General features: G+C 38.0%; 2 protein-coding genes and 1 long non-coding RNA gene across 5 annotated transcripts in view; 1 reads left to right on the top strand and 2 right to left on the bottom strand.

Annotated features, from left to right (window-relative positions):
- Positions 1–6,389, bottom strand: part of plxnc1 (plexin C1) — a 34,965-nt gene extending 28,576 nt beyond the window's left edge. The window contains exons 1-8 of one of the 3 annotated variants that reach the window (XR_014534279.1): positions 5,306–6,351; positions 5,058–5,186; positions 4,266–4,400; positions 3,937–4,037; positions 2,304–2,418; positions 2,036–2,198; positions 1,783–1,888; positions 1,189–1,282 (exon numbers count right to left, since the gene is read on the bottom strand). Coding sequence is in view for 2 of the 3 variants with exons in the window: in XM_083546106.1 (XP_083402232.1) it covers positions 1,189–1,282; positions 1,783–1,888; positions 2,036–2,198; positions 2,304–2,418; positions 3,937–4,037; positions 4,266–4,400; positions 5,058–5,186; positions 5,306–6,211 (1,749 nt within the window). In the remaining variant the exon portion in view is untranslated. Of the gene's footprint in view, positions 1–1,188; positions 1,283–1,782; positions 1,889–2,035; positions 2,199–2,303; positions 2,419–3,936; positions 4,038–4,265; positions 4,401–5,057; positions 5,187–5,305 lie in introns of all 3 variants that reach the window. The other 2 variants (XM_083546106.1, XM_083546107.1) reach the window with 2 other exon arrangements.
- A 38-nt stretch (positions 6,390–6,427) lies between these two features.
- Positions 6,428–10,181, top strand: LOC310728748. The gene is made up of 3 exons (XR_014534319.1): positions 6,428–6,583; positions 9,748–9,792; positions 10,105–10,181. It is a non-coding gene; the product is annotated as an uncharacterized lncRNA (long non-coding RNA).
- On the bottom strand, positions 9,878–12,436 carry cradd (CARD and death domain containing adaptor protein; the record flags this gene model as incomplete). The annotated part of the gene is made up of 2 exons (XM_083546516.1): positions 9,878–10,425; positions 12,109–12,436. The coding sequence occupies 2 exons, from the start codon at positions 12,434–12,436 to the stop codon at positions 10,121–10,123; spliced, it is 633 nt and encodes a 210-aa protein (XP_083402642.1). The 3' UTR covers positions 9,878–10,120.
- Positions 12,437–12,803: the final 367 nt, after the last annotated feature.

Genomic DNA, 12,803 nt, shown 5'->3' on the forward strand with positions numbered 1-12,803 from the left:
AGTTCACCTGTCAATACATGTCTGTATCTCTGCACATATTAATACATCTGAGTTAGACTTTTTTTTATGCCTTCGAAAGACAGAGAAATTGATTTGGTCTCGGACATACTTAAAAATCCATTTTCAAAAAAAGCTAGATATGGTGAGGAGGTCGGCCAACTCTAAAGCTAGCTAGCGTGTCTCAGCCCAGAAAAGGGTTTGTTCACCACTTCCAGACCAGTGAATACGAGCAGGGACACTGGATTACAGCCTCTGAGGGGCGCTGCACATTATTAGTCTGCAACTCTGGTGAGTAGGTTGGGTTTTATTTACATTTTTAAAGTTTCTGTCATGGTATTATACAGATATTGATTCTAAACTGCTCCAGATGATGTAGGTGCACAGTTGTGGTTGTAGTAGAGGTTTGGAGTTTGGAGAGGTTTCTTGCTTTAGTAAAATGGTATTCACCCTCGATATGTGAAATCTCTCTCTCTCTGTAATGCCACACGTTATATTGCGATTTTGTATTGTATTGATAGTTTCTATAATTGTGATGTGATAGTGGTGGTATTAAAAGGTGGATTAGGTACACAAGTATAATTAATAAGTAGCAGTGAGAGTAAAGCTGAACCTCAACCTGAAGCACGCAACAACCAGGTTAGTTTTTGGACTGTTATGGAAAAAAGATTAAAAAACAACTGCATTCATAAAAATAACAAGACTTAAATAAGGTTTGTTATATGTTGGGCTTATGTTAGTTAAATAGTTTTAGTAATAATCATTAAAGTGTTTTGATTGTAAATTGCAGATGTTGTTAAATTTGGTGCAGAGAAAGCAAATGTAACGAAAATGTAATAAATGTGATGAAGTATGATCCTAAAACCCAGGATCAGAAAAGGCAGATTGCTCAGTTGGACTACATCAGAATTTAGAAACCCTCATGATAAAATCAAACACACAAAAAACTCAGTGTATATAATATGTATATTTAAAAAAAAAAGACAAAAACAACCAGCACAGATTCATAGAAACTATCGAAGAAGGGAGGGGTATAAGAACTTCACAGATTGGATCAAAATAGTCTATAATAAAAACATTGTTAAATGTGTTCAAAAAAAGCTAAACTGATATAATATAGAAAGTAGTGAGACATGTGTGCCATGTCTCAATTGGATGCTGTATGTAGTTGAGTACATTCCAAAGACTCACCTGTATGTGTGCATATGGTTGAGATAATTGAGCCCAATTACACCTCCTGCTACTCTTGTCCCAGTAACACCCAGCTGAGACACAGGTTGCACACCTGAATATTAAATTACAGTACACTTAAATCAGACATGTGGCTCAGATGAATAACACATAGACCAATAGTGTAAACTAAATATCTAAAATTCAAACCCAAAAGCCACTCAGAAAACCCAATAGAGCAACTGGTTTTGCTGGCAAGTCATAAGAAAATCCTTATTTAATTATATTAGTAAATCAGTTTGCTATTTTTATGCAGATATTATTAAATCTAAAAAAAAAATTTGTTTTTGTTTTTTATACACAGCCAATTAGCTTAGTACCCTTAGCTGTGTTTGGATGTATATTTAGGTCATGGACAGCACTGTCTGAGGTGATATAAAAAACCTGCCACACACACTTCTACATTCTTTATGACTGCTCTTTCTGTGTAAAGCTGCTTTCAATGTCAATTGTTAAAAGTTCTATCCAAATAAAAATGAATTGAAGTGAATTGCCTGTAAAAGTTGTAGTTTTAACAGATTGATATTTACAGAGATTTTAACCAAGAAATCTTACTGAGCATCTGATTGCATGTTCTCTGTGATGTTTGGACAGTTTCTCAGTGTCACTCTCTCTGTGAAGATCTGATTACTGATACCAAATGTCACTGTAATGTTGAGTCCTGAAGACATGGAACAAAGTTACACACTGTTGTGTATGACATAAGCAAGTCCTTTTACACACATAATCATAATTTTTTTTTTCGCTACTAAACACTGCAAAATGTATTGTGACCCACACAATTCTGAAAAACTATAAAAATACTGACTACCTGAAGACAGATGATTTTCAGGAAATTCACAGGAGCATTTGTTAAACACAGGTGCAGTTGTGTTGGATATATTACACAAATCCACATTTCCGGCCTTGAATGTACATGTCAAGGAAATATTTCCTGTGGCATTCAGGTGAAGGTGTAGAGTCAGATTGATCTGAAATGGACAACAATCAATTTAATTTAAAAAGATGCATTACTGTTTATTAGAAGACAAAAACACAAATATATATGTTTTTATATTTCATTCAATAATATTTACCTTCCCGGTTACCCCCGAAGACACTTCTGGGGTAAAAAGGGGATTTTTCAGAAAAAAAACTTTTGGAGAAATGGAGATCCATTGTGAAGTTGGGCATTTCTCTTGCACACTGCATCTAGAGTGAACAAAAAGAGGATAAATACAAACTGAATGCAAGTAAGCAAATAGTTTGAGAGGTTTGGTCATGATCTGAAGGAAAATAAAAATAAAATATTCTCTTACAACAAACATTTAAGTAAGAACTATCTTGCTTTTATAACAACTATATTAATTGATTAAAGAAAGAACCAGTCTTACCCAGAACAAGCCTAAATAGAGGAGTATATGGTCATTTCTGCTCAGGTACCTCACTCACATATCTACAACTCTCACCCAAACATAGTGTAGCTACTCAGTATTGATCTCACTCCAGTGACCAATAACAGATATAAATGACTAAACATAGAAGAAGCTTCTCTCACTGCATGGCCACATGGTTACCACAGCTTCAGTGTGCAGTTCTCTGCTGGTGTGTGTTTTCTGGTGTCTGTAGTGATAATTAAAAATAAGCATAAACTGAAACATGAACTGACTTATGGGTGAACATCAGTGTCCTGTGTATATAATCAAAGTTTTTGCTGTTTCACTTGTTTTCTAATTCTTTATTAATAACAGAGTGTTTGAAATCTTGTACAGCAAACAATAATACATGAAGGTGGTTGATTTTCTCTGTAAAAAATAGGATGATCTTGAAACTGTTGACTAATTCATTAAAATTGCTAATTCATTAAATTAGCAATATTAACTAATGTATTAAAAAAATCCATAAAAATTTAGCTACACTATCAGCAAAAACCAGTCTGCTGCATTGACTCAGGACTACAGTTTGCTCTGATCACCATCACTGCACCCGCAACATCGTTTATCTGTAATGAATGGACTTTCGATGCAACCCAGTTAAGGATGAGTTCCTCTCAAAGTTATTTCTTTATGCCATCTCAGAAAGTTTTATAACGCTACAGTCACCAGGCTCACTCATCAGGGACAAAATTACACTTATAAAGAACATATTCACTTTTAATCAACATATTATCTGTGTAAAGCTGCTTTGAGACAATGTTCATTGTAAAAGCGCAAAACATATAAACATGAATTTAATTCAATTAAAAATTTGACACAAATACTGTAACATCTGCCAGGTTTTGTGCAGAAAACCACACGAGGTTCACTTAAATTAGTGCTTTGCTGCTAAAGTTGACAATTGTGATTAGTTGCTTTGCTCTTCCTGGCTGTTTAAACAAGTCTGACCATTTCCTCTGATCTCTCATATCAAGTTTTGACCCACGGAACTGTCACTTACTCAATGTTTTTTTTTTTCCTGAAACAGACAGTTTTACTGTTTCAGCCAACTGACATCAGCCAAGTGACCTAAATCTCTTATCTGAAGCTCTTGACTGGTACCTGCATGGTTTTATGCATTGTGCTGCTGCCTCATGATTGGCTGATTAGATAACTTTAGAGAAACGCTACAAAGCTAACTAATGACTGAAAGCTACCAAAAATACTGTTTGCTATTAGAGCAGTGAACACAAAACTAAACAATAAACAAACACAGAATTTGTAAGTAATGTTTAAGAGTAGAGGAGAATGTTACTTGTTGGTGGTCTCACACCAGCCACAGAAAGGGTCCATGCTGCCAATGCAGTCTCTCAAATTGTTATACATACTACAGTTAGTCACTGCAATACGGTTAATCTGCAAAACACACACACACACACACACACACACACACACACACACACACACACACACACACACACACACACACACACGGAGAACTATTTGCTCTCATTGGTTTCATTTATTTATTAGATTTTAGTCATTTGCTCAAAAGACTGTATTGAACTGACTGGTTGTGGCACTGACTCTTACATCAGCTTCATTCTTAAAATCCATTTTAGACTACATCACCAAAAACCTCACCTGATTTCCCAAAGCCATGTAGATGTAATTATGATCCACTGGGTCAAAGTACATTCTACGAAACACCATCCTGTCATCATCAGAACTGTATAATACTTTTGCACATCCAGATTTGTAATCTGTGTCCAGCACCAACTGTTATATTAAACAAAATAAGGCATTGTGTGGAGTTTTAACACAACACTTGAAACTTGAATATTTATAAAACATAGAGTGGCAAAGGGTTTACATATCATATAGGCAAGCATACTACAGTGATATATATATATATATTACCTTACTGGGGTTTTTTGGGGGTTTTTTTGCCATATTTATCACACTTCAATGATCACAGATCATCAAGCGAATTTTAATATTACTCTCAATTTACCAAAGTAAATTTTAAATTCAGTTTTCTAATATTTTTTTTTACACAGAGCCGGTGGGTTTAAACAGCTTTTTCCCTTAATAAATGAAATCATCAATTAAAACCCTAATTTTGTATTTACTTTGGATATCTTTGTGTAATATAAAAATGTATTTGATGATCTGAAAAGTGGGATAAAAAAATACACAAAAATTCAGAAAGAGGCCAATATTTTTTAGCACAGTATAAACAAACTATATATTAGTATTAATTATTATAAAATACATAAAGCAAAAGTCAATGTAGTTTTCACTATATTTACATATTACTACATATTTTACCTATAACAAGAAGTTTGTAATTGTTTGTTTTGTCTTCAGTCCATCAAATCATATCCTGTGCTGTTATGTTTTCTGGTTTAATGTGAGTACATGGTTTAATGGTACCTTTATGATTTGGCTATTTGCAGTTCCGATGTACAACACAGTCCAAGACCTTTTCTGTTCTGCTGCTACAGATGTCATTGAATTGTGTTTGAACACCACAGCAAGTGGCTCGACTTCAACCTTGTCACCCTACAGGAACAGAACAATCAGTTATCAGTAGTAAAACATGACATTGCTTTTAGAATTGTGTTAATTAATAAAAAAGTCTATATAAATATGTTAAGTTTTTAAACAAAAGTGTTTCAAACCTTTTTGTCAACTGTTGGAATACAGTTAAAACCATGACCACCACCTTTTTTTGTAATCTCAGAAATGTTGTAAACAACCAATGCAGTGTTTTCAGGATGATGTGGAAGTTCTGCACTGAATATTCCAACCCATATAAAAGAAGACTCGATAATGGTGGAGGACACTAGTCTGTGTCGTTTTTGGTCTCCACAGCAGTGTAAATATGAAACCCGAAGAGATTGAATTATGTCTGCTCTCTTCTTTTGGTTGTCAAGCTTCAAAAAAAACACTTCTTTGGATGAAACATTGTTGGCCACGATATAGGACTGAGACTTTGAAGATACTTGGTAACCATCTACCCACTTAACACCTTGTTCAACTTTAATCGTGGCATCAGTTGCACCTTTAATGTCTTGTTTAGAAAAAATATCTTCTTCATTTTTTTGAATCGTGTACCGCAATGTCACCCCAGAATCTACTGTACATTCCTTCTCATGATACACATCTTCTCTTCCAACCAGAAGGTATTTATTCTCTTTATCGTAATTGACAAGAAACGCCACAGATGATTCGTTGACATGCGGTCCTACAGGCAGGTTCCTCTCTATGTAGATAGTTCTGGTTATGTCGTTGATGTTTAGGATCTCGCAGTAGCCGCAGTCTGCAGTGCCGCAGATGATCAATGTTCCGTTCGAGCCGAAAGGCACCAGGAGCGTCACCGCGTTCTGGTACGTTGTGTTTGATATGACTTTAGTCTTCTCCAGTGAGAGGTTGCGGCTCAGCTGGTGGAGCTGAGAGTCAGTCGCAATAAACAGGGCATCGTTTTCCACAACAAAGTGTCTGATCACTCCGTTAAAGTTGTAGTGATCAAGCGACCAAACGGCTCTATTTACGAGGATGAAAATCGCGAGTAAAACAGCCCTCATGGTGTCTGAGCACAGAGGGGACTGAGTCCTGGAGCCTTCAGCCCCCTGCGTTCAGTCAGGAGCTGGGAGATTATCAAACCTGAAGCCTGGGTCTGGTCAATAAAGCCGATGAACGTGTGCGCTTCCGTGTCATGCGTGTGTGTGTGTGTGTGTGTGTGTGTGTGTTTGTGTATGTATGTATGTATGTATGTGTGTGTGTGTGTGTGTGTGTGTGTGTGTGTGTAACACTTCCGTCACCAGCTGAAATCAGCTCCGCTGTTAAAACGCGTCTTTAACATCTCGGTTTCATTTCAGCGTTTATTAATGTCATCATGGGCACGTTGTTCTGGTTCGGAACGAGTCCAGAAATGTCAACACCTTCAGCAGCATAAGGTACCGAAACTTTTAGATTATAGTGGTGATAATCAGACCCCAGGGAGATGAACTCAGACCTGTTGGAATATCACCTGGATGAGTCCTGAATGAGGATTAACATTAATTAAAAATTTGGGATGATGGAAATCAGTTCTCCTGAAGACGAGCTGTGTTGAATGCTGTATTCATTTATAAACCACCACAAGTCCTTACAAATCCTTTTATTTAAGTTTAATAAGCTCATTGCTTAAAATTTCTGTCTCATTTTAGTTACAAAACCACAACACAACATCCCAAGAACACAAATATTTTAAAACAATTTATAAACAAACAATTTCACTGTCCAATTGTCTCACAATCATCACATTTGTGTGTTACTACAGCAGGTAAAAGACTCCAGATGGAGCTGGGGCAAAAAAGAGACACTCAGAAACAAATAAGTCTTGTTTACTATTTAGCAGCTTTATATTCCTCTGTGGTGTGTTGGTTAAAGTAAAGACTGAAACTGAGAGAAACATTTTGGTATTTTAGAAATGTGTTACAATCTCCACTGATCCAATCATAATATAGTTGCTTTCTGTTTCAGTAACTTAATCCTCATCGACATCTTTTATCCTACTTGCAAATGATTAATATTCCAATATTGTAGGTATTTGATTAAAAATTTTCATTCTCACTTTTCAGAAATGTGATAACAGTTTTAGAAGTTAACAAATTCTGAGGGAAAACGATTATAATTTTTAAAATTAATATGGAAATTGTTTCCAGTTACTGGAATAAAGTGCAACATTTCGGGATATTTAGGATTTCTTTAATAATTTAAATGTATTAGATTTAATTTTTTGGGGGAAATTTGGTTATTTGAATTAATTGAAATTAAAATTATCATATGTAAATAATCATGTCAAAACTAAATTAGTTTTGACATGATTATTTACATATGATAATTTTATGGCCAATGTTTTTTAAAAGCAGTTAGGAATTCGTTTTTTTTTTTATTAGAATTTCTTTTGAACTTTAAATATACAAAATGCATATTGTACAATACCTTTGCTACATTGGGCCAAATGCTATTACAGTAATTCCATTTGATGAAATATAAATTCACAAAATAATAAATGGCTATTTGCTCGGTATAGTATGAATGCAATTTGAAGCTCTTAAGTTGTTTCCTAAACCCCTTGCAGAAGCGCACCTGCATTTATTTTCTATATTTATGTATGAAGTTCACGTTGTAATCTGGTGTTCGTTTGTATTATGCTGCCCTCTAGAGGCGACTTATAAAGTAAATGTATTTCACATATTCATAAGCATTCAGACCCTTTGCAAAAATGAGCTATGGTGCCTCCCATTGCTCTTGATCGTTGCTCAAATGTTTTCACACCTTAATTGAAAAGGTGGAAAAGGTGGAAAAGGTTATTGACTGGAAATTATTTAGAAAGTCACTAACCAATCTTTAGAAGGTCACACAGCTGACAATTCATATGGAGCAAAAACCAAGCCATGAGGTCAAAGGAACTGCCTGCAGAGCTCAGAGACAGGATTGTTGCAAGGCTGGAGGAAACCAGGCAAGGCTCATTACCTGCCCATAACTATTTCAACAATGTAGCATGGTGGTGGCAGCATCGGAGTCAGGGCAACTGGTCAGGATTGAGGGAAAGCTTCATGGAGCAAAGTACTGAGATATCCTCAATAAAAACCTTTTCGACAGTGCTCAATCTGAGCCAAAGATTCACTTTTCTACATCACAACATCTCTAAGCACACAGCCAATACAACACAGGAGTGGCTTTGGGACAACTTCATGTCCTACATTGGCCCAGCCAGAGCCCTGATTTGAACCCTATTGAACATCTTTGGATAGACCTGAAAGTGGCCGTCCACCGATGCTCCCCATTCAACCTGCACACGATTAGAGGATTTGCGATGAAGAATGGCAGAAAATCTCTCAATACAGGTGTGAAAAATCAATTAACATAAAACCTAACAATAAAATAAAAAACCCAGTAGACATCACTAAAATTATAACAGGTAATCACTTACAAAATTTTACTCCTATTTAAAGGATTAAATCATTAAATTTATTTCCACATTAAAACCAACTTAAGTTCTAGATCCTTTACAGACAAGTTTTTTCAAACAGATAATTCCAGAGGTAATTGAACCTGTTCTAAAAATCATAAACTCTTCCATTAGCACTGTTTATGTACCTAAATCCTTTAAAGTGGCAGTTATCAAACCCCTAATTAAGAAACCTGACCTTTACCCTGTCAGCTGTCCAACTACAGGTCAATATCAAATCTCCCTTTTATCTCCAAGATTCTAGAAAAGGTTGCAGCACAGCAGCTCTGCTCACACCTACTTATGAATAACATTTGTTAAATGTATCAGTCAGGATTTCGGCCTCATCATAGCACAGAGACGGCACTAGTTAAAGTGGTAAATGACCTGTTATTGGCCTCTGATCAGGGTTTTGTCTCCATACTTGTGTTAGTTGAACTTAGTGCAGCTTTTGACACTATTGATCACACTATACTGCTTGCTAGACTTGAGAACGTTGTTGGAATAAAGGGAACAGCTCTTTCTTGGCTTAGGTCTTATCTGAAAAATCACTATCAGTTTGTTGATGTAAATGGTGAGTTCTCCACACACTCTGAGGTAAAGTTTGTTGTTCTGCAAGGATCTGTACCAATATGATCCTCCACGCCTACTTAGATCAAAAGGTGCAGGCTATTTGTTGGTACACGACTACAGCAGGGGGCAGATATTTCTCTTATAAACCCCACAGTTATGGAACAACCTTCCAATCAGTGTTCAGGACTTAGACAGAGTGAAATTGTGGAGCAACACAGGAGCTTTGAGGATGGATTTGAATAGTTTATTAGAAATTATGTAATTCAATCAATCAATTAATTTAGCACAATTGCTTTAAAGTTAAACTAAATGCCCAATAACGCAGCCCCAGAGCATAATGCTGCCACCACTGTGCTTCACTGCTAGGATGTTGTTTTAGAGTGTTAGATTTGCAAACTGGATATTATTTTGCAGCCTTTTCCTATATTGTGCATGTCTATAACTATGAACCCAATGTTCCTTAGCATTCTCTTTTGTCTTCATTTTCCTTCACAGTTTAATGGCACATTGTGGACTCTTAACTTTATCTTTTTAATTGTATTGTGTCAGTACAATATCTTTCATCTGTATCCCTTGGAGCTTTCACAGGACAAGGTCTGGAAGCCTTTAATTTTGGTTTTTATTTTCTTCTAAAGATTTGTTGCCAAAAATGACTATAAAAACCCACACACGCACAGAGTTAGTCTAAATAAAATGACTGCATTTATTATGATGAATACATTTTAAAAAATCTTAAAGTTCAGGATACAGCACACATCAGCAAACCCTCACTGCATAATGACAAAGTAGCAAGAAAAGTGAAGTAAGAATCTCTGGTTTTCAACAACAGTGCTCTCTATGAAACATTCAGTAAGTGTGTGTGTGTGTGTGTGTGTGTGTGTGTGTGTGTGTGTGTGTACTTTGTAGTTTGGTCCACGTTCTCCTAAGAGCCGCAGGCAAAAACTTGGTTAAAAAAAGAAGGATGAATGTCCAAAATCTGTAGGCTCTGAAGTAGACTCTGCACGGTGGCTTTCCGACCCCGAGTCTGCTTCCACATCACCAGGGCTGCCAGCACCTGACTGTGACTGCTGTGTAGATGGTCTGCACGGCAGCGGGAGATCTCTGCTGATGTCAAGCCCAAGTCCAGCAGCACCATCTCCCACTCCAAGCCAAGCTGAGCTGCCAGTTTATTTAGCTGCTGATCAGAGGGAACTGTCTGGAGGATGAGTTTGGGAACGTCAAACTGAGCTGAACAGAGAGAGGGGATTATTTCAGCTACGTTCATAAATGGCATCTATCTAGTTTATACCTTTAAATCTATTGGAAGTTATAATGACTGAAAAATCTCTTTGAAAACTCTTTAAAAACTCTCTGACACACACACACACACACACACACACACACACACACACACACACACACACACACACACACACACACACACACAAGCGTCATCTTCTATTTTCAGCTTCTCCCATTAGGGGCGCCACAGCGGATCATCAGTCTCCACACCCCCCTGTCCTCTACACCTTCCTCTTTTACCACAACTAACCACATCCATAAACCTCTCTCACCACATCCATAAACCTCCTCCTTGGTCTTCCTCTTGTCCTCCTTCCTGGTGGCTCCATCCTAAGCATTCTCCTACTGATATACCCCATGAACCTCCTATGCACATGTCCAAATCATCTCAATCACACCTCCCTCACCTGTCCCTCATGGAAATGTAAACTCATTTCTAATCCTGTCCATTGTCATTACTTCCAATGAACATCTCAACATCTTCAGCTCTGCTACCTCCAGCTCCAACTCCGGGCTTTTACTCAATTCCACTGTCTCTAATCCATACAACATCGCAGGTCTCACCACAGTCCTATTAACTTTTCCTTTCACTCTCACAGATACTCTTCTATCACAAATCACTCCTGCTATCACTCTTCTCCACCCACTCCACCCTGCCTGCACTCTTTTCTTCACTTCTCTAACACACGCTCCATTACTTTGCACTGTTGACCCCAGGTACCTGAACTCCTCCACCTTCTCACCTCTTCTCCCTGCAACCTCACCCCTCCACTGCCCTCTCTCTCATTCACACACATGTACTCTGTCTTAATCCTACTGACTTTCATTCCCCTTCTCTCCAGCGCGTACCTCCACCTCTTCAGGCTCTTCTCCACCTGCTCCCTACTCTCACCACAAATCACAATATCATCCTGTCTGACCTCGTCCATCAACCTGTCCATCACCACTGCAAACAGGAAAGGGCTCAAAACCGATCCCTGATGCAGTCCAACCTCCACCTTGAACCAGTCTGTTGTTTCAATTGCACACTACACTGCTGTCACACTGTCCTCATACATGTCCTGCACCACCCTCACATACTTCTCTGACATGACATCTGAGGTGACTTCCTCATACAATACCACATCTCCTTCTCCACCCTGTCGTACGCTCTTCATCCTCTTAATCGCTGCTCTCACTTCCTCCTTACTAATCCTATCCACTTCCTGCTTCACATCTCCACACCATCCAACCTTCTCTCTCGATCATTTTCCTCATTCATCAGCTGCTCAAAATACTCCCTCCATCTTCTCAACACACTCTCCTCACTAGTCAACACATTTCCATCTCCATCCTTTATTGCTCTAACTTGCAACACATCCTTTCCAGCTCAGTCCCTCTGCCTGGTCAAATGGAGTAAATGATAAATAGGTGATGATGTTAAATAAATCTTGCAGAAATGTGTTTTACTGTAAAGAGTCTGTTCTCTCACTGTTCACTGTTCTGTTCATCACCTCCATTTCAAACTACTGGAACTTCACAGACTTGTCATTAAAACTGAGAACTGATTTATGACATTAGTGTCAGTAGAATGTTTCCTGACAGGGTTCAGTCCTAAAGCTGCTGCTGGCTGGTTGGTGTGAAACTCACCGGTAGTGTCGGACAGCGCTGCTCCTCTTCCTCCATCATCCTCGTCATCAGCCTGAGCTAAAAGCAGCAGTTTCTGTTGAATCCAGGGAAAGTCCTGCTCGAGGGATTGTACAAACGCGTTGAAAGCATTGGGGCCGCGGGTTGGAAGGAAACGCAGCAGCAACAGCGTCTTATTTCTGTTGGATTTCTGAGACTGAATCTCTTCCACCTGATTCTCAGTTAAAATCTTCTCCTGGTATAAGTAGTGAACTATCGTATCATCCACTACGAGCTGATCGCATAGGAGCAGCCTGTGAGCCCGGAGAAGAGCTCTGTGCTTCCGCTCCATCGCTTTAAATAATAATACACACAGTTAATGGACTTCATTAATAAATGATTTCATTCGGATTAAATCCCTTTAGTGAGGAAGCAGCTCGCGTTTCGTTTCAGATGAAGCAAAATAACTATCACATTACGAACAAAACAAACATGTGTTTATGACTACGATGTGATAGAATAAAGTAAAAACTGAACTCTAAGTTTCCCTTTTAATTGTTATTTATGTTACACAGGTAGTCGGATTCAGGTTTACCGTCACTGCGCATGTGCGAAGATAATTTTCAACAGAGCTGCACGAGCTTCTCCAATCCGCGTCCCTGCCCAATCCTCCGACACTTCCGATTAATGTTGCGTCATTTCCTTTAGTTAGCGTCACT

This window comes from Silurus aristotelis, assembly GCF_946808225.1.
Source record: "Silurus aristotelis genome assembly, chromosome: 7".
Lineage (NCBI taxonomy): Eukaryota > Metazoa > Chordata > Actinopteri > Siluriformes > Siluridae > Silurus > Silurus aristotelis.